Consider the following 23,446-nt stretch of genomic DNA (forward strand, 5'->3'; position numbering starts at 1 on the left):
AGGAGATAAGATAGAAAAGGTTTTGAATTAAAAAGAAGATAAGTTAGGTAAGAAAGATAAGATAAGGAAGTTAAGAAAAGATAAGTTTTAATTCAAAAAAATTTGAAATTAAAATAAAAAAGATAGTTTCTAATTTAAAAAGATTTGAAATTTAAATTTTAAAAGAAAGATAAGATAAGAAAGAATCAAATTTTAAAAGAAAAGATTTGAAAAGAAGTTGAAGAAGATATGATTTGAAATTTGATTTTTGAAAAAGATTTGATTTTGAACTTTTAAATTTCAAATTTTAAAATTGAATTTTAAAATTTGAATTTGAAATAAGATAAGATAAGATTTTGAAAATTGAATTTTAAATTTTTGAATTTTGAATTTGAAACAAGATAAGATAAAGATTTGAAAAAGATATGATTTTTGAAAAGATTTGATTTTGAAATTTAAATTTAAGATAAGATAAGATAATAATTTTAAATTTAATGAAAGATAACCAAAGATAAGATAAAGATTTGAATTTTAAAATTTAAAAGAAAGATAAGATAAGAAAGAATCAAATTAAAAGAAAGATAAGATAAGATATGAAAAGATAAGATAAGATAATAATTTTGAAATTAAAAATTGAAATTTTTGTTAATATTTTCGAAAATAATTTTGAAATAAAGATAGAAAATATATTTTTTTATTTTTTGAATTACTGAAGAAAGAGAAAAACAACCAAAAGACACCAAACTTAAAATTTTTAGATCTAAAAGTAATAATTTTCGAAAATTGCAAAGAAAAAACACAAGGAGACACCAAACTTAAAAGTTTTAAGATCAAAACAAGAAGAAAAACAAGAACACTTTGAAGATCAAGAAGAACACCAAGAACAAAATTCAAAGAATTCAAGGAAAACAAGAACATGCAAAGGACACCAAACTTAAAAATTTTGAAAACCAAAAACACAAATTTCGAAAATTTTAAAAGAAAAGATTCAAGAAGAAACCAAACTTAAAGATTGATACAAGACTTAAACAAAAGACACTATTTTTAAAAAATTTTTGGAAAAAGAAACAAGAAATTTGAAACCTTAACAAGAACAAGAACAAAAGATTCAAACAAAAGATAAAGATTAATAAAGAAAAGAAAAAGTTTTGAAAAAAAAAATATTGAAAAAGAAAACAAGAAATAGGTAAGACTCAAAGTAAGAAAATCAAAAGAAAATACATAGCCAAAAACAGAAAAGGTTTTGAAAAAAAATTGAAAAGAAAAATAAAAGATTCAAAACAAAAGTAAAAAGTACTTAATCTATGCAACAAGATAATCTGTTAGTTGTCCAAACTCGAACAATCCCTGGCAACGGTGCCAAAAACTTGGTGCGCACAAATCCTCACACTTCATACATTGAACCAGCAAGTGCACTGGGTCGTCCAAGTAATACCTGAGTGAGTCAGGGTCGATCCCACGAGGATTGTGATTTGAAACGAGCTATGGTTATCTTGCAGATCTTAGTCAGGTGGATAGAAGAGTTGTTGGATTTGTTTAAAAGCATAAAAGAAAATAAAGAAAACTTAACTAGGTTGATATGTTTATAATGATAAGAAGATGGTTAAGGCTTTGAGATGCTTTGTTCTTCTGGATAACTCTGGTTTTACTATCTTCTTTAACTGTGAATGATTTCTTCTATGGCAGGCTGTATCTGATTGACACCGGTTGAGAGGTCGCCAATGCTCCTCCAGATCTGAACCCCAGGGTTAATGTGGATCCATTCTGATTGAAGGTGAAGCTGCTGCAGTCCATTCTCCTTAATAATCCCACTCAAAACGCCACAGACAAGGTCGAATCTTCCGGATCAGAAAATTCTGCGCCTTTGGGTTCTAGCCTCTACCACAAAGACTCTAATCTCCCCATACCTCGGCTGAACTGATGTTTCAAGAAGTCCCCAACGAAGTCGTGGATTAGTTGTCTAAGAGATGTATAATCAAGCTAGTGGTTCATCATTGTTCGATGAAAGACGCACTCTGAACCCATGTAAAATGAGATAACCTTGTTCCAGTTCAACGCATTCATACTGATGACGAAAGAAGATACATCTTAGATCGAGAATCAAACACGGATTGCAAAGAAACAGTAATACTTTTATTGATCCATAAAACTCAGCAGAGCTCCTCCCCTCAACCTAGGAGGTTTAGAAACTCATACTGATAGAAAATACAATGTAAAATTCAAAAATATGCTGGAAGATCTCTCTAGCTATGTGATCTTCTCCCTTAAATACTAAACTAATGACTAAGGATTACATAAAAAGGGTAAAACAATCTTTTAGTTCTAAAATCCACTTCTTGGGACCCACTTGGTGAGTGTTTGGGCTGAGCTTTGATTAGATCTATGTGCTAGGAGGCCTCTAGGGCGTTGAACACTGGCTAGGGGGTCCTTTATGGGCGTTGGACGCTGGTCTCTTCTCCTTTGGACGCTGGACGCCAGAATAGAGCAGGAGTCTGGCGTTGGACGCCAGTTTTGGGCCTTTAATTATGAAGCAAAGTATGGACTATTATATATTTCTAGAAAGCTCTGGATGTTAGCTTTCCATAGCCATTGAGAACGCTCCATTTGGACTTTTTTAGCTCTAGAAAAGTTCTTTCGAGTGCAAAGATGTCAGATTCGGACAGCATCTGTAGTGCTTTCTCTGCCTCTGAATCAGACTTTTACTCCAACTCCTCAATTTTAGCCAGAAAATACCTGAAATTGCATAAAAACACAAAAACTCAAAGTAAAATCCAAAAATGTGAATTTTGCACTAAAATCTATGAAAACTTAATAAAACTTAAACAAACATACTAAAAACTATATGAAAATGATGGCAAAAAGCGTATAAAATATCCGTCCATCAGCGTGGTTCCTCCGTTATTGGAGGAGGTACCATGAGAGCTTGGTCGTTGTTGACCGTGTCTTGGTACTCGGGATCCGATTCCAACGCTATGCATCCGTCTTCAAAGTGGTCGTCCGTCATGGAGTGTCGACTTCCAAGTCTCCGACAACGGCGCCAATGTTTTAAGGGTTACCTGAAATTGGATCGTGTTTGGGTTGGACATGAGGTCCAAGCCCTTAATGAGGTGGTCCCTGACTTAGCCTGCGTCAAACAATCGCCGTCCAACTTGTTTGTGAGGAGATGGGTGATGGTACCTACAAAACACTCCAATGCCTAAGTCAGCAAGGGCCTTAGCAGGTTTTAGTGTATTGGGACTTGAGTATACTTGAGGATTATTAGTGTATTTATAGGGAATGAGCTAATAACCACCGTTGAAGTAGTTCTACTTCTGGTGGTGGATAACTTTCTCTTCTAGAAGTGGGTGAGAGATGTTAGGGATAAGTTATAGCTCCTTCAGGGGGAGTTATCACCCTGTGACGTTCTGTCTGACCTCTCAAGAGGTCGGTCATATGGTAGATGCTTTTTGGGCTTTTATATACTTTTGGCCCTGACTTATGTTTTTGGGTCAGATATAAACAGTAATCTTGATATTACTTTTATTATTTAACTAAGTAATACCCTTAATACACATGATCAACTAAGTAATTAAAAAATGAATAGTATTAAAAAATATCTTTGAGCACTCTGCATCCATATTACAATAATATATATATATATATATATATATATATATATATATATATATATATATATATATATATATATATATATATATATATAATGTAATATTTTGATGTATTTTGTATTTTTTGTAAACAAACTTTACCCGGTATTACATGTAATGGATAAATTACATTGTATTTTGATTTGTGTTGTTTGGACTAAAAATATATCTAGCCTATAATATAAAATTTTTTATCTAGATTTTTTGAATTTCTCATTTTTAGATTTATTTTGTGATTATCATAAATTTGGGATGTGATTATGCTTTAAAAAATAAATCTTATAAAATAGAGTAGGCTATAGTCACGATTTTAAAATAGGATGACCATAGATAAGACTATGGTCATGGTTTTAAAGAAGGGTGACCATAGATAAGCTATGGTCAAGGTAAAAATCGTGACCATAGATAAGGCTATAGTCATTATTTTAAGGTGGAGTGACCATAGAGGCTATGGTCACGGCGAAAAACCGTGACCATAAATAAGGCTATGGTCACGGTTTTAAGGAGGGATGACCATAGAGACTATGGTCACGGCGAAAAATCATGACCATAGATAAGGCTATAGTCACAGTTTTAAGGTAGGGTGATTATAGAGGCTATGGTCACGGCTTTAGGTGGGGTGACCATAGATAAGCCTATAGTCACGATTTTAAGATGGAGTGACCATAGAGGCTATGGTCCCAACTTTCTTCTTTTACTTAATATCTCTCCTGGCTTTCCTACCAGGAATTTAGTCTGCTTTCCTTATACTTTAAATATTATTTGGGAACTCTCGGGAGAAGACTTAGCAGCATTCTTATTCCTAGCACGGCTCTCGAAAGAGGAAGATTCGACTATTTCCCAACAATTTGATAAAAGAAGGTCTCTCAAGTGTCCTGGTGAATGCAATATTCGTGGACAAGTTCCCTTAGTCGGTGCTCCATAATACGACATCGTGACCATAGATTAGACTATGGTCACGGTAAAAAAACGTGACCTAAAGTGTCAGAATTTGAACACTACAATCGTAATTATAAAAACTATGACTATAAATTAAAAAAAAACTGTGACAACAGATCTATGACCACAGCAGAATAGATCATGATGAAAAAACCGAGACCGTAAATAAAAATCGTAACCAGGTAATGTTAATAGCCGTAATCAATTAACGTTTGGATGTTTTTTTTTTTTTTTTTGTCGAAATTTTAAATTTTTTAAATATTATTTTATCCTTCGAGTTATTCAAGGATGTTTTTGTCGGTTTTATAATTAACTTTTATATATATACACACACAACATCCAACAGCACTAGTTGTTTTGGTTGGTTTGCACTAAAGTCCGTCCTCGACCAATAAGGAAAATAGAGTACTCTTACATGTTCACTTCTTAAAAATGGATAAGAGTCAAGTTGTGTATTCATCAAAATACAGTTTTGAAAATTGAATAAAATAAAATAAAATTTTAGCATGTATAGTGCTTTGATTAACTAAAGTTTATTATTAAAACACGTGTAATAATCGTAGGTAGTTAAGAAGAAGAAGGAGAAGTCACAGCAGAGTGCTGCCAACTAGAAAAGCGGTTGGAAATTTTAATTTAGAAGAATGTGATGTTGTAAGGGAGCTTGGTGATCTGAACTAGACCTAGTACAGTGTATTCCTCGGAGTGCAATAGAAGGTGTTACATGGTTGCTGCAAAGGATGATGATGAGATGAGTAATCTGCGGTTCATAACAATTACTAACATACTTCTGACTTGTCCAATCGCAACTTGACACGTCTCATCTCACTATCTGACTGTGGTTTCACTCCAACAACCACTGGTCTTAGATTGTTCCTGTTCCCCCAAATTCAAATTTTATTATACCAAGATATCAAACTACAAGTTATTCAAACGAGGAAAAATCTATCAAGCTACCTAATTATAGATGAGTTTGATTTTGTTTATTGATAGTATAAAATTTTTTACACAGTTATTTAATTATAGAGAAAAAATTCAAACGATTTTTTATAATTATTTTAAAAAATAACGAAATTTTTGATAAAAAAATATATTTTTTGATTTTTTATCTTTATTTTTATGATTGTAGTCTTTTTGTCAATATTTTTTATCTGTATTAATGAAATAAGCTTACATGGCATGTTATACTGTTAATTTATTCATTAAGAATCAATAGGATTAATAAATTCTTTTTTTGTTAGAAATTTCGTTATCTTTTAAGGATAATTATCAAGATTGATTAGTTTTTTTTTTTTTAAATATATTAACTAAATTTATTATGTAAAATTAAAAAATATTAATAAATTTTAAATTATTTTTATTTATAAAAATTAAATAGAAAATATATTAGTGATGATTAACGTGTCACACAAGTATGTTTTGAAGAGAAATTATTGACAAATGGATTAATCAATCTCATGAAGTTAAATATCAAGGGTCGGAAAGGATTTTTTTTTTTGGGGGAGTTTTCGTAGCCCTTCAAATAAATTATAGAGACCCTATTGGGTATTCACTCTTAATTATATCCGTTAATTTAGATGACTACTTAAGAAGACAATATAAAAGGTCACTATTTGTATTAACGCGATGTTATGTAATTGTATTTTTTTTTTTGTTCACATTATTTTTCAATCCAATAGATCAAGAACTAATTCATCGCGGATCTAAACTCTATTTAAATGTATATACTTGTAAAACTGCTTTATATTAAAAGTATATTAAAATTAAATTTATTATAAATTAAGAAAAAGAAATTAAATTATGCACTTAGAAAATTTTATGTAACAATAATGCGCCATGTTTATAATAATGCGTTAAGGACGAAAAATTGGATTCTTTCCCTAAATATATTATAACAAAAAAATTTTATATACATACAAAAATTAACTATTAATATAAATTAATTATTATATATTTATATATATTAACTTATACATTTTAGTAATTAAATAATCAGTCATTAAAATAATTAAATTTATTATAATAGACAAATAATCAAATTTATTTATAATAATATTATAAATTTTTTTAGAAGATATCAAATACATATTTTATATATACATTTATAAGAGTATAATTTTTTCATCTTCATTTAAAGGTTTCGAATTTGAGACTCATTCTTAATTTTTAAAAAAATATATTTTATACATACATTTATTAATTATTGATTTTTTATACACAGTTAACCTAATTGTAATACAACGTAATCCCTGACTCAGTTAGAAGGGAATAAAAAGAAATAAACAAAGCTTTAGAAAAGGTACTGCATTACACCTCTATAGACTATAGTATGTATATGGAAATATTTGATAATAAAAAAATATTAGTAAAAAATTATTAAAATTTATTATTCTTGTTTTTATTTAATGTATTTTATAATAAATAAATATTAAATAAGATAAATTTAAATTATTTAAATTGATTGTTTTTTGTTTTTTTAATATTAGTGAGTTGCTTATTTTTTATTTTTCTAATATTATTGACGGACATACACAAATATATATATAATTTAATTTTAATGCACTATCAATATAAAATAATTTTATATGTACATTCAAGTACATAATACCATATGAGTAAAAATAACTACCTTTTATATTAATTTTTATATTAATCGCATAAATAGACATCATCTAAAAGAACAGATACCATTATACAACTATATAAAATATTTTATATGTACATCAAAATTACACTCATATATATATATGAGCAAACTACCGAAAGTGGAAAATAATGCTAATATATAGGCCTACTAAAAACTCTCCGTTGCAAATTAATTATAGTTAGTTTACGTACATCCTTAATTTATCTAGAGCTAAGACTAAAGAGACCAGACGATGCAGCAATCTGGCTTCAATGAAGTCTCCACCAAACATCAACATGCTCTCAGCTGTTTGTTTGAAAAAACTCTACTTTTTAATTTGGATGCCCAGCAACTCTTTATTTGCCTTTGAGATTGGTGCATGTTTTGTCCAACACAGGGATATGTTCTCCCTTGCTAGGTTGCTAGCTAGGTGTTCAACTTTACTAGAGATATAATTATTTATGTATTTTTTTTAACTATTAATTTAAATTTTTTAGAATAATTTTATGATATAATATCAAAATTTGTATGACCTAAAAAATTATAATTCGATCCTTGTTAACTTTCAAAAAGATAATTTCAGCATAACACCAATAACAAAAAAAATACAAAAATATTTATACTACTTTTTTTTATTAGTTTAAATTTTTTTAAAAAATAATTTTATGACATAATTGATATAAAAAAAATTTTATCCAAAAAAACGTATTAAAAATATAATTATTATTAAACTTTTGAGAATGAAAAACCATTTCGTTTCCTTCTAAAGATCAAGCTAGGAATTTATGTTGCAATTTTAATTTTTTTTATTTTTTTATTTTAATATGTATTTCATATAAATTTAAAATATTGACAAGTCTCATGTAATAAATTTATTATACTTTTCAACTAGCTTCTTCTCTTTAATTTTGGTATAAATTTTAGGGCCGGTAATAAATAAGGTGAAATAAAATTATGAGTTAAAAAATAAAAATATTTCTAAAATTCAATTCTATCTTATCTGAGAATTTAAAATTTCTTAATTCAAATTCTATTTGAATCCTAAAGGCCTATCCGATTCTACTCGATTTGACCCCAAAAAAATATTAAAAAAAAACACAATTTCTAATCATACAATATTTAATAAACATACTAGCTAGTAATATAAAATCCATTAAATTAAATCTATATTAAAATTAAAAATAATAAATCATAATTAAATCTACGTTAAAATTATAAATAACACAAATATCAATTCATCATCAAGTTCTTATTAAAATCAATAGCACAAACAACAATAAAATGATTGGATTAGTAATTTGAAGAAATTATACAAAGAAGCATGGGTGTATCCAAACCTCACAATTCATAGTATATGAATAATATCTTTCATAAAACACACTAACATATTAGAAGTGCAGGTAGATTGGTAAGATTAGACTTAAATTCGTATTCTACTCGACTTGCAACTCAACTCGCTCCACCTTTAATGTTATTCAACCTTGCAGCAAGCTGTGTTATTATTAACCCTACTCAAAGCGAGTTAAATTGTCAATCCTACGCAAATAGATTAAATCAGATTAGGTATTTATAGACAGAATTAATTTTTTCAGCCCTAAGTATAACGGATTGTAGATTTTTACATACCACAAAACACCAGTAAGTACACCACGTCGCATCAAGTAATAAACTCAGGTGATAAAATCAGGTGATAAAATCAGGTGAATGAGTGTCGATCCCACGAGGTTTAACGGATTAAGCAAGCAATAGTTAATTAATTATTCTAGTAAGACAATTAAAATTTGGGTTTTGAAAACTTTAAAAAATAAACAGCAATGAAAACTTCCGGATTAATATTTTTTACTTTTCACCTTAATCATGCAAAGATACTTTTATGGCAAATCATTAGTAATTAAACCTCAATCCCTTTGGTGATTTAATTTCTCTTTAACCTAATTAATTGCTAATCCCTTAGTCAATTATTTAAGAAAAGAGTTGAAGAATGCCCACTAATTTATAAAACCACACAATTCATAAGAATCTTCCCTAGTCGATTTTATGTCACTTATAAATCTAATTTCAAAACTTAAGAATGATGAGAATCAGTTTTTAAGCTTAATTCAATTAATCAACTTTTTCAAAAGTTAAAAGAATTCAAATCAGAGAAGAATTGTTTCTCAACATATTCAAACCCTTTAAGATAAAGAACGAAAATCTTTTCTTAAGAAGTAATCAATTGTATAAATTAAAGGTAAAAAAGCTAATGTATTAAACCATGAAATTAACCGAGCTTCTAACCTTAGCCGAGGAGAATTAAAAAAACTCATGTTCTTCAAAAAATTCTTAAGAAATTAAAATTATAAATTTTAGAAGAAGAGAGAATGAGAGAGGCAAGAGAGAGCCCCTTTCTCTGTAAGTGATCTCACTTATTTATACTAAAATTTCTACTAATTCAAATTCTAAAACTAATCTTATCTTAATCACTCTGGTTAAGATAACGTCCTAATTTAAATTTAAAAAATCTAAATAATATCTTTTTTTAATAAAAAATAAATTTAAATATAAATTAAATACACGAGACTGCATTACTGAGGACGTAGGACCACCCTGGGTGCAGGAACTGGCGCCAAATTTAAAGTTGTGGTGTTTGGCACTAAGATTACTTCGCGAACTGGTGCTAAACGCCAATGTCACGGCGTTTAGCGCCATGATGCCAAAGAGAAAGTATGACTCATTATATATTGTTGAAAAGTTCTAGAAGTTGGCTTTCTAATGACACTGAAGCCATGTCATTTGAACTTCTGTATTTCAAGGTATGCTCATTAGAGTGTGAAGAGGTCAGGATTAACAACATCCACAAATTCTCTTTGTACTTGTCTTCAATTTTTGGTTCCTCCTTGTGCTTTTATTTTTCTTTTCCTAAAATTTTTCTACAAGAATCATGAAACTAAGAAAATTAAAATACTAATAAAATAATCTTAAAAATTATATAATTATCAAGCAAAAATCATAAATTTTCTATGAAAAATGGCAAAAAAAAAAAAAAAAAAAAGCTTAAGATGCTCATGCATCAATAATTATTTCGAATATTTTTCTGTTAAATTGACTACATGACACCTATTAATATTTGAAGTTATATTAATTTTTCTCGAAGAAACTAAAAGTAATTTTTAGAAATTATTCCTCTTAATTTCATTGACATAACAAAGGAAAACAAGACATGATGTGGAACACTTATAGTAACATTTGGGAGGTTCAACTTGAGTTTAATTGGCTTCAGGTGTGTCCTATGTGATGGATTGGTGAAAAGAAAACTTAGAAACCTAACTAGCTACCTTTTTTATTATCATCATTTTTTTATTTTTCTCCATTATTAGTACGCCCTATACTTAGCACCTAGTAATTGTGGTATACAACACTAGCCAAATTTAAAGAAAATTAAATTGAACATTTTGAGGTACAAACATAAAGTTAAAAACCATATATACTAATACTAGCAACGAAAACATGAAAAATAATTTGGCATTTATTATTGGTTAAGCCAATTAAGCGTATGTATATTTTTGTGGCTGTAGAGAAGAGAAGATAGTAGTAGTAGAGTATAGTACACCAAAGAATACAGATATTATAAATAAAGAAGAGATAGAAGAAGAAAGCACCACTACTAATAAAAGCAGGAGGGAAACCCTTTATTATTTCTACTTATATTTGTTGAATTGCACTACTACTACTACTACTTCTACTATTGTTGTTTTATCCCTTTTGGTACCCCTAGCATAGAGGGCTTTTAAGAAAGGACTCTCTTCACTTAACCAATAGAGGAAAGAGAGGAGTTGAAGACATGGGAAGGGGTAAGGTTGAGTTGAAGAGGATAGAGAACAAGATCAACAGGCAAGTTACATTTGCAAAGAGGAGAAATGGTTTGCTCAAGAAGGCTTATGAACTCTCAGTTCTTTGTGATGCCGAAGTTGCCCTCATCATCTTCTCTAATCGCGGCAAACTCTACGAGTTTAGCAGCACTTCCAGGTATATACTTTCTAATTTTTTTTTATAGATATGTAATTCATTATTATTGGGATAGCTATCGATTTTTTGAAAATAAAAAAATAAATTTTTTTTTTAAATTAAACAAAATCTTGAGATGTATCCCTTAATTATTTTTGGAATGTTTTAGTGTGTGCCTAAATGTTTGTGCATAAACTAAGTTGCAAAAGAATGTTCTTTTATGTACAAGTGTTTTTGTTTTGGTCATTTTTGTGCAAGATCTGTGTGTTCTTTTACTCAACTTAACTACTTGCTGTTTTTGAATATAATCAAGAACAAAAAACTATGTGTGAAGTGTGTTCAAGTTCCGATCTTTCCAGTTTTTTTCACTTTTTTTTCAAGAATTTAGATATTTTTTTTTTAAAAAAAAATTGACAAATGAAATTGTTAGATATTTCTAGTTTTTACCCCTTTGATGAAGATCTGAAATCATTGAAAACTTTGCTTTATTTAAAGATGAGTCATGTTCTTGAAATAGCTAGGGTTACAAACATACTTTTCTGGACACCAGGTGTATGTAGTAATATAATGGTGTATGTTACAATAATTGATTTTTCTTCTTTCTTTCATATTTTTTCAAAAAATAAAAATAAAAATAAAAATTTTGTTCAATAATGTATGTTCGCTGAATTTAAAGGTCAATCCTCTCAATTCTTTTCTCCCAAGTTTATTAAACTTGTTTGGAAATTTTCTATTCATTCGGATAAAATCAGGAACTAATTAATTCATTATTTAACCCTTAGCTTGAATATAGTAATCCATCTGTTTTGATTTTTTTCCCTTAAAAAAATAAAACACTGCATCTGATAAGAGATTGATTAATGGCTTTCTTCTTTCTCTCTTCTTCCTCTTCTTTTTTTAAAAATAAAAAATAAAAAAAGAAAACCATACACTAAAATTCTATCATTTAGATCCTCTCAAATTTTTTGCCAGGTTAATCAAATTTACAGAATATTTGGTATTCAATTCCTTATTAAGATAAAAACCGGGAATTATAATTTATAACCCTCACAAAACCATCCGTTTTGAGTTTCTAACTTTTAGTGTGTTATTTTGTTAGTCAACAAAAGTTTCACTAAATGTGATTATTATAAATAAATTATTAATTAATTAAGAATGGAGGGTTTACTGTTATGATTTTGGTGTCAGATAGATGGGATGTTTGATATGATAAAACCTGTTTTAGCTTTCTAAAGCTGCAAAAATTACCGGCAATCCTTTAAACCGTTGTTTAATAGTTGTATTTGGTTTTTCATATACAACTACTACTACCACCTTGTCCTCATCAGGTTTTGCAGTGAAGCACTACAGAGTACACAAGACAATTATGTGCACCTTTCAATAATGTTTGTCTATAAATATTATAACTATAAGTATGTATTAAAAATCAATTTTTATGTATTTATTTATAAATATATAATTTATTTTATATATTTTTAATGTATATGTTGTATTTTGTTAAAGATAATTATTTATATATTTTTTTATCAATTTAAATTTTTTAAAAAATGATATCATAAAGTAATATCAAAATTTCTATTTTTAAAATGTTTTGAGTTTGAATCTTATAAGATTTTATTAAAAGAAAAAATTTTGACATAAGATAAATAAAAAAAATTATACAAATTAAAAATTGTATGATGATAATATTTTAATATTTATTTTATACAAATAATTAAATTTAATGATTAATCTTCAAAACATAATTGACACATATTATCGCAGTATAATCCAAGTCAATACATTGTTTTTACTTACTAGAATACTAGCAATTATTATTATTATTATTTGTCTTGATCTAATGAAGTCTACTTGTAAATGCAGTTGTCAGGGTGTTCGTTAAATACTCAGTTTTTGTTTATATTTACATATTATATATCATCTTCGTATTGACCATTGGATCATTATAGGCTCTCTCTAAAACGTTACCTAAGTTCGGTTAATTGGTGATACCATAGAAGGTTGTTATTATTGTCAACTGTTAAAACTTAAAAAGTATACATAGGTTAAGTGCTAAACTTGCTTTCGTAGCTTAGTTCTTTAACTTTAATATGCCATTATTATAACAATAATTTTCACAGTCATGATCCCAAATATTGTTGCACCTCTAACTTAGACATATAAAATCTAGTTTTATATTTTCCGAAAAGATTAATATATAAAAGATTTTTTAATACAACTATTTTATAAAAGGTTAACATTGTTAAATAATTAAAAAATGTTATTTTAATTTTAGCAGTATTATTTTTAAAATATCATAGCCAACTGTAACATATATAAGTCTACTAGAATATACATATATATATGTTTTACAATCATTTTAAGGTTGAGTTTGTATAACTTGCTTCTTTCAAACGAAGAATTGCAGTAAACTTTATGCAGAAAGTTGTGAGATCGCAACATCCTTTAATTACCATCAGTCCATCATGTGGAAATATTGCCATAAATTAATTACACATTGATTGAAGCTTAGCTTTAGGTTGAGTTCACTTAATTAATTAAATGTTGATAAGGTTTAAGTAATGTTACATATTTCAGTCTTTTTAATCCAACTAAATTAAATAATAAAATCTATAATAATTTTTGCTATGATTTTCATCCTGTCAGACTAATTTGATAACTAAAATAATTAGCTAAAAACAGTTAGAATTTATTTTAGAAAAAGTTTAGGAGGCTAGCAACTTTGTTAAATTTTGGCCAGTATGTAACCAGTAAAGAAAAGTGAGTCATTGGATGAAATCTCACACCAATCTTACAACATTAAAACCATCATTGATGACTATTTGATGGCTATAAATCACAAAAATTACTGGCTCCTAGCATTCCTCTTTATTTTATTTGACATTCATTCATTATTATAATAATTAATAAATAATAAATAAAATAAATTATGATTATTTTTTTTTATTTTCCTAACATTACCGACCAACCATGTTAATGTGTCATATATATTTGTACACACTCACGTCAAAGCTAAGTTTGTATATAAATTAGTAATTGTGTATTAGATAGACTAAGTGTGTGTACATATTGTGAATATATATTGACCAAAAGATTAAAGATAAACTGTTAAACTCTAGTTTATAGTAAAAATATTTATTTCAAAAATATAATTATTTATATATTTTTATTTATCTATAATTAAAATGCTTAGGATAAATAATAATTTTATGACATAGAATTAAAATTTTTATATATAAAAGCCTTGAGTACAATTCTGGTTTAGTTTAAAAAATAGTAATTTAAAAAAAAAAAAAGTGGCATACAAAAGATAAGTTAGTGTCTAATATTTTATTTTTGAAAAAATAGTATGGTAAAGAAATTACATCATTCAAAAGACAAAAAGAGTAATTTGTTATTTTATTTATTAAAAATTAGTTTGTTTTTTGCTATTTGAAAATAATAATAACTAAATTTTAGAGTGATTTATGTGTGACAGCATGATGAGAACTCTGGAGAAGTATCACAAGTATAGTTACAGTGCTCTCGAGTCTGGTCGACCAATCAGTGACACGCAGGTAATCAACTACTTCCTCACAAACATTATTACATACATTTTGTTACAAACTTGTTTTGTGGAATTCTGATTTGTGATGAGTTGGGTGACAGACAAATTACGAGGATTATAAGAGACTAAAAGACAATGTAGAAGCTCTCCAACGTTCTCAGAGGTATAATATAAATATACCATAACAACATTTAATAAATAAGGTCATATATATGTATGTGTTAATAATTATTATTAAAAAGGAACCTACTGGGGGAAGATCTTGCTCAAATGAATACAACTGAGCTGGACCAGCTTGAGAATCAACTTGAGGTAGCACTCAAGAATATTAGGTCAACTAAGGTATTCATCATTCCAATTCTTTAATTGGACTAATGTCATCATAACATATTCACATTTAATAATTAACTTTGCAATGCTGTTATGCTTAAATATATAGTTAGTAGACTTGAATTTCTTTTACTGCTGGCTAGTCTGGACTCTGGATATCTAGTCTATCTTTAAAGTTTTGAAGGTATTTAATTTCCTGATTATTTTGGTTTTTTCTCTAAATAATTCTTTTCTATATTTTTTTAGACTCAGTTTATGCTTGACCAACTTGCTGATCTTCAGAACCGGGTATGTGCTATTGGTTTAATTTCTCTTTTTTCTTAATATTAGACAAGTTGTGTTACTTGCAATAATACTCCTTTTTTATACACTTCCCACTTTTAAATACAAAAAAAACTATAATTGAAAAAATAAAAAATAAATGTATACTATTTTCTAAATAAAAAAGTCATTAGGTTAAGATATAACAAAAAATAGTGTAAGTATTACTTCTAAATGTTAGAGTTGCTTATAGGTGTCAAACAAGTTGGTCTGGTCCATTTAGGCCTGCTTGACTAATTATATTATGTATATGTGTCTCTAAAATGAAAGCTTAGTCCATTTATTTTTTATTTTTTATTTAAATAGGCAGTTTTTTATTAAAAAATAAAAAATGGGCTAAAATAACTTAAGATACTTTGGTTAAAATATGAGATATTTGGATTCAATTATTAAAAACATTATTAAAATATTAAAAAAATGAAAAAAATTTAAACGAGTTAAACAAATTGGATCATTCTATTTATTTTATGAGTTAATCAAGTTAAACTCGTTAAAAATTTTAGATATTTAAAATGTAAAATAAATCAATTCAACAAACTCAACTTATTTTAACCGTTATAAATTTAACTTATAATTGATTGACACCTTTAATTTGGCATTATTTTACTGAATGTGATGCAGGAAATGGCGCTTGTTGAAACAAATAATGTGCTAAGGAGTAAGGTAACACATTGATTTTAACAAATAAAATTCAGTAATAGCTAAGAATAATGTTGTGTAAGGGTAAGAAAGCAAAGGGAGTAGTGGAACAAACAAGAATATGATTAGGAAATGAGTAATGAGTAGTGTTATGACAGGTGGAAGCTAAGATAGTGAATGTTATGTCATACATAGAATCATTCTGAATTATTATTATTATTATTATTATTTGTAACTGAAAGTGAAAGAGATAGATAGATGAGAAGCTAAGGTAGTTGTCGGTTGATACTGATGAGAATTGAAAATGCATGATTCTGTTTAGATGAAACAGTTAGAAGAACTGAATAATCACTCATCAGAAGTGGCTTTGGAAGACGTGGGCCCCACCATTCACTACAACCGCTTTCCTTCTCAATCAGATCACCCATTTTTCCAACCTGTTCTAGGAGTTAATTCCAACTTGCAAATTGGGTATGTAAAGTCATCTCTCTCTCTCTCTCTCAGAATTTTATCATGGTTATGAAAACTGAGTTGAATTCGCTAATTTGGCTCGATTAAGTGATAATTGCTTACTAAATTAGCTCAGTTTAAGGTAAAATTTATTTATTAACAAACTGATTAAAATTTACGAAAAAAATTGCCCAAAAATTTAGTTAATAGATCAAATTGGTGCAGTTTTTAATAATTAATCAATTTAAAATAAAAAATTATATATTTTATATACAAATATATTATTTTATTATATTCAATTCAACTCTAATTATATCTCAGTTGAACTTTCAATCTTTTAAATTTTTAATTTTATCGGTTCAATTTTTATAACTCTAATGCTTACATATACTTGTTTAAAATTTAAGGTAAACTATTCTTAAGTTTTCAAAAATTAGATTAGTAAAGTATTATTTTAGTCAATGTATGTCTTAACTTTATTTTTAATGTTTAAAATATTTTATTTTATCTTAAATATTTTATTTTTTTCTCCAATCAAATTATTTTTTTTTAAAAAATACTATTTTTTCTACTATTATCTTCTTTTTCTTATTTTTCTATTAATTTTCACTCTTTATTCACTACAACTTTCACTGTGACCAATATAATTACGATTTTTGTTAATTAAATAAAGAAAAATAGTATTTTTTGAAGAAAATATTTTAATTTGATCAAATAACTAAAATAAGACAAAATAAGATATTTGAGATAAATATAAGATATTTAAAATATTAAAAATGAATTAAAACTTAATTGATACATTAGAGACTAAGACAGTGGTTTACCGTACATTATATTATTATACAGGATAATAAGTTACTTTTAATTTGTTAAGTCCATGATTTTAAACTATGCATGGCTGTGATTGGGTTAAAATGTGAAAATTAAAATCGTTTAATAATAATATTAATATTGATGAAGTCTAAATTGCTACAATAACAATAATAATAATAATATTGATGAAGTCTAAATTGACATTTAGTTATGAGTATAGAAAATTATCTAAAATAAAATCATTTGGTATTAACTAAAAGTTTTCATTCGAGAGATATTATTATCTAAAATAAAAATATATATTAATATACAATAAAAAATTATGGTAAATTCTACTCTATCCTTTATAAAATAAAGGGTAAATTACCCTTTGTGACATATACAATAATTATTCATAAATTATTCCAAAATTCACGTTATCTTCTCTTTTCTTTTCAATTGATGCGATGTTTATCTTGAAACTTGATAGTAGTGTCATTTTTATAATCGCACCAAATACACCTCTTCTTCTCCAATTTTAAAACTATCATTCCTCTCAAATCCAATCACTATTTCCAATCAATTAGGTTAGGATTTTGAACTTGTTCATATGCTTTCAATCTCCTATTTCAACGAGCACATCTATCAATTTTTCAGCTCTCTCCTTTCTAAGATTTTCTTCCTAGTATTTTTCTTAAAATTCAGTCGGATCAACAATGATACTTCTCTTCAGATAACCAACCCTCATAGCCTTGTATAACTATATAACAAAAACAAACCAAATATTAGTTAATCATAAAAATAATGAGTCAATAATTACCATCTTAGGATTTTTATTATCTAAATAATAATTGAAAAATAATTTAAGAATAATTAAAGATAAAAAAGATAAAATAAAATATCTTGGTGTCTCTTTTCACGCACTAATTATCATTATTTTTAACTAATATATCACAAATTTTTATCAGTTTTTTAGCTCTCTCTTTTTTAAGATTTTCTAGCGATCGTATTAGAGATAGCAATTAGATTTGACGATCTCATTCGAATTTTGAAACTCTAATTAAAAAATAATTTATCAATAATCATGGTATATACCACAAAAAGATAATTTACCCTTTATTTTAGGGAGAGTATGAGCGTATGGTAGAGTTCACAAAAAATTATACATAGAATGATATTATTAAAAATATGAAGAACGATATTATTCCCAACATTATATGAGTTTAATTGTAAGAATAACTTATCGTTAAATTTATCCCCCTTTTTTTGTATATTATTACAGATACAATCAGAGCATTCATCATGATGTGAACGTTGGAGCTTCATCCTTAACTATGCAGGGATTCGTCTCTGGGTGGATGCTTTGACTACATTAATGGCTGGAGATAATTGCATTCCACAAAGACCAAATGCAGTATTTAGGAATGGAATTAATGATTCTACCATATTTATCCTCAACTTATATATTTTTTTTTTCCGTTTTTGCTTTTCCCTACGCACACTATTAATTATTTACAAAATGTTATAAATAAATGAAAATTGTTAGTATATATATCCTACGAAAATACGAGAATCCTAGAACGTTGTATAATTAATTGTATTATTTGAAGTTAACACTTGTAAGCTCGCTTTTTTAATGTTAATTAAGTTTTCTAAAGTCAAGATGCACCTTGCTTTCATTGGTTTGTATATTACTATAGATAATGTTTGGGAGATAATAACTAAAATTATTTTATTTAATTTAATATTTATTATTATTATATATATATATATATATATATATATATATATATAATACTTTTTTTTGTTGACTGGAGATAAAAAAAAAAACATAAGTCAATTCACATGACAAAGGATTTATTTATATTACAAAAATATTATTTGTCTTTTAAAATTCAATCTTTGTTAAGCTTTTTTAAGAATTTAATTAATTTGAATATTTACTTTTACATATTAGTTGTTTAAAAAATTAGAGAAATTATTTATTTTTTTTTTTTTCTAAAAATTGAATAAAGGATAATATTTAAAAAATATCTAATTGCACTATTTATATTAACAAGATGAACAAGTTTATTGAAAAAGTAAAACTATTCTACATAACAAGTCGTATTAGGGACAGTTATTTTTGTCATAAGATTAACAATATTATGACTTATGAGCTATCCTTTAAATCAAATTAATATTCATCTTTCACTTTTAATCACTCATATCTTTGATTTTTTTTTTATCAAATTTTACTGTTGAATAAGTTCAACAAACTATCTTTTTTGTATAAGTAAGAATGCATCCAAACATTCAATGTCACAGGTCATCTCACAAAATCCACACTCCTAAGCAAGCACTAGGTCTTTCTAAATAGCATAGAGCTCAACATGAAGGACAAAAAAAGTTGCTAGGTACCCACTACGCCCTTTCATCGAACAACTATCCGAGTTTCGATTTAAATAACCAAAACTAGCAAAACCGATCAAATCATTCAAACTAGCATCACAATTAATTTTTACAGCATTAACAGAAGGAAGGGTCCAAGTGAGGAAGATGGACAAAGCACTTAAAGAGCGATGTATAGTAAAAATGCTATGAAGCTCTCAAGATGTGCTACAAATCATACTTGCTACATTATCAGTGCTCTAAGGCTCATCTAGATTGAACAAATCATTATTTCTATTTCGCCAAATCCACTAAAGAGCTGAGTAAAACAAAGTCACATCATCATGATTATAGTCCTTCTTAATCCATCTATTCAAATCCGGATTGACTGAAAATAAATCCAAATATTTTCATATCTCCTTGGCCTTGGGACAATCTTTATGACATTGCAGAATAGTTTCTGAAGCCCCTTAATATTTATCACAATAATTTGAAGAAGATAACTCTAAGATTGCCTAAACTCTGTCGTATGCACTATATTTTGAAGATTGAGCAAAATTAAGAATTTGAACTTCTTAAGTATGTGGAGATGCTAAACCCACAACCAATTAACTCTTTCATCCTAAACAAATTTCTATTTTGCAAGCCAATTATTATTTATACCCATTATTCACCGAGTAACACCAGAAGAAGAAGCACTCCAAGTCTAACCAAGTTGATCACTAACCTAAAAATTAATATTATAACCTTCCAAATACACCCTAACTTTCTCAGGTATGAGAGTGAACACATCGTTAAGACTTCACCTACCACCATTCAAACATCTCCAATAGTTAACTCTAAATTAGATATATGCACAAAAGAAAGATTCTCAGCAATTAAACCTTTCAGCCTCCACCTATCAAACTAGAAAGATTGATTGGTAAATCTAATATTCCAAGAGAAATCATTCTTAAAAGCAACAAAAGCCTTGTAAATACTTTTTCAAACATGAAATGCATTACAAGCCTCATCAAAATTACAAGTTCTCCTTAGATACTTATCTCTCATGAGAGTCGCCCATGGTTTATCTGAACAGTGCAACGATTGCCAAGGCAGTTTGTCAAGTAAAGATAAATTAGCACAAGAATGATCCCTAACACTCAGGCCACCAAACCTTTTAGGAGTAGTTACTATATTCTAGTTGACTAAACTTATTCCTTTTTTCTCTGGTTGTCCCTTCCAAAAATATTGACATCATAGAAGAGAGCTTGTTACAAGCCCAATCAAAAAATGAGAAACTTGCATGTGATAAATTGGGATAGAAGCAACAACTGAATTGAATAAGCATAATTTTCATGCTCTGTTAAGGAGCTTGCCTTTTCACCCAACCAATTTATTTCTCACCTTCTCAATAACAGAATGAAAAACTGCCACTACAACACAATCGGCATTTTGCGGCGGTTCTGGGGCTATATTGCGGCGGTTAAACCAAACGTTGGAAGATAGGCCGCGGGTAAACGGTTAGTGGTGGTTTTAGCTAACCGCCGCTAAACGTCTATCAATTTTGTGGCAGTCAAACCGCCGCTAAATGGCAAATAAACGAAAACAACATTTGTTTTGTGCCAAATTTCAGTATTTTCGTTCACAGTTCTTAGAATCAGACCGGACCGTCCGGTGGTCCAACCGACTCAATCATTAAACCTGCGCTTCCACTAATAGACCTACAACGTGTGGAGGGCTCGAACCTGGAACCTAGAAGAAGGAAAAGCTTCCAAATGACTCTTCGATGTATATAGCGCTAATAATTATATATATCATATGAACACATTTGATTGCCACACAATTTTTTGTTGTATACTTTATATCTAATCATAGTTATTATAGGCACCTTATATATTGGGTAAAATACACAATTAAATCAAATGGAAGACCAAATTACACAATTCTACTAAATTGAAAAACATTACCAGGATCTCCCAAAAGCACATTCTTATGTAATTCGAATTAGTCTCATTCGAATTAGTAAAACCAACACTAATTCGAATTAGTCCTATTCGAATTAGTAGTAATTCTTGTAATTCGAATTTGTCCAATTTGAATTATGCTTGCATGTAGTCTTAGGGTAGTTCGAATCAGTGTGATTCGAATTATGCACGCTAGGACGTCCCTAGTAATTCGAATGGGTCTGCTTCGAATTAATTTTGGACCATAGTAGATCGAATTAATTTACATCTATTTATATATGATCCAAGCGTATATAAAGAGTATAATAAAGAGTATATTTAATAATATCCATAATGAATTCAATAAAGAGTACATTCAATCATAAATAAAAAAATAATAATTATAAATATTTTTTATAAATTATTAAAAATCAAATATTTTCTAAAAATATTTATTAAGATTTAGAATTTAGTCTTTAATATTTAAAATTAGTGAAATATTTGGCAAAAATATTATATTTGTTAGTCAGCATTATTGAATCTATTAACCACGATAATATACAGATAATTGATTGGTTTTCATATAAAAATATTTTTATTCTATTTAGTATTTAATTTTGATAAAATATTAATTAATTTTGAATTTAGTTATTATGAATTCTTATATCTACGAATACAAGTTAAGATTGTTATTAAAAAAAATTTTAAATTTTTTATTTTAATAAATGCTCAACAAATCATTAAAACAAAAAATTTAAAATTTAAAATTATAATTTTGGTAAAATTATAAAGTTTTGAATTTTTAATGACTTGTAGAAAATATTTTTAATTATTATTTTTAATATTTTATAAAAAATATTTATAATTATTATTTTTAGAAAATGTTTGATTTTTAATAATTTATAAAAAATATTTATAATTATTATTTTTTTATTTATTATTGAATGTACTCTTTGTTGTATTCATTATAGGTATTATTAAATGTACTCTTTACATACGCTTGGATTATATATAAATAGTTGTAAATTAATTTGATTTATTATGGTCCAAAATTAATTCGAAACAGACCCATTCAAATTAATAAGGACGTCCTAACATGCATAATTCGAATCACCCTAATTCGAACTACCCTAAGACTACATGCAAGTATAATTCGAATTGGACAAATTTAAATTACAAGCATCACTACTAATTCGAATAGGACTAATTTGAATTAGTGTTGGTTTGTCTAATTCAAATGAGACTGATTCGAATTACATAAGAATGTGCTTTTGGGAGATCCTGATAATATTTTTCAATTTGGTAGAATTGTGTAATTTGGTCCTCCATTTAGTTTAATTGTGCATTTTGCCCTTATATATTACATATATATAAAGGCATGGATCATAATATATATATTATGTCTTATTATAATTTATACATAATTTAATTAAATTTAATTTAAATAAATATTTATTTTTTATATTCATATTTAATTATGAGTGGGTCGATCAGTTCGATCTGTGATTCATCATTTGAATCAGTAACCCGATAATCTAGTTATATGACTGGGTCAATTACTGGTTCGGTTCTGATAACTATGTTCTTTTTTTTTTCATTATTTTGTCTGTTTTTTCAACTTTAATTTATTTGAAATTAATTAAAATAAAAAATTTTAGAATTTAATGGTTGATTGAACTTTGTTTGCCTCTTTTATTTTAGCTCTTAGGTTGATTACCTTAATTAAAATATATTTTTGTAAGTGATTAAATTTTTTTCGTAAAACAAATACAAAAATAGTATAATGATTTAAGTAACAGTGATTTAAACATATTTCTCAAATAAAGTAATGAGAATGTAAGTAGATCATACCTGGTTATTTTTTTTTTTTAAAAAAGAGTTAGATGTATTTTGCGACGGT

General features: G+C 27.4%; 1 protein-coding gene across 2 annotated transcripts; it reads left to right on the plus strand.

Moving 5' to 3' along the window:
- The first annotated feature begins 10,820 nt into the window (after nt 1-10,820).
- Nucleotides 10,821-18,899, plus strand: LOC107634915 (MADS-box protein J2-like). 2 transcript variants are annotated; one of them, XM_016338264.3, is made up of 8 exons: nt 10,821-11,193; nt 14,651-14,729; nt 14,821-14,882; nt 14,962-15,061; nt 15,296-15,337; nt 15,992-16,033; nt 16,341-16,480; nt 18,534-18,899. In XM_016338264.3, exons 1-8 carry the CDS (start codon nt 11,009-11,011, stop codon nt 18,616-18,618), a joined length of 735 nt encoding a protein of 244 aa, XP_016193750.1. In that variant the 5' UTR covers nt 10,821-11,008; the 3' UTR covers nt 18,619-18,899. The 2 variants fall into 2 exon arrangements, with proteins under 2 accessions (XP_016193750.1, XP_020979864.1); XM_021124205.2 differs by having other exon boundaries at nt 10,823-11,193; nt 16,332-16,480.
- The last annotated feature ends 4,547 nt before the right edge of the window (nt 18,900-23,446 follow it).

This window comes from Arachis ipaensis, chromosome B1 (genome assembly GCF_059453495.1).
Source record: "Arachis ipaensis isolate K30076 ecotype BB chromosome B1, ASM5945349v1, whole genome shotgun sequence".
Lineage (NCBI taxonomy): Eukaryota > Viridiplantae > Streptophyta > Magnoliopsida > Fabales > Fabaceae > Arachis > Arachis ipaensis.

Bases quoted from the DNA above. Each gene is read 5' to 3' on its own strand.
- LOC107634915 (XM_021124205.2), top strand. From the start codon at position 11,009: ATGGGAAGGGGTAAGGTTGAGTTGAAGAGGATAGAGAACAAGATCAAC. The intron at 14,730-14,820 runs GTAATCAACTAC...GTTGGGTGACAG, and splicing joins GACCAATCAGTGACACGCAG to ACAAATTACGAGGATTATAA. The intron at 15,062-15,295 runs GTATTCATCATT...ATATTTTTTTAG, and splicing joins AGAATATTAGGTCAACTAAG to ACTCAGTTTATGCTTGACCA.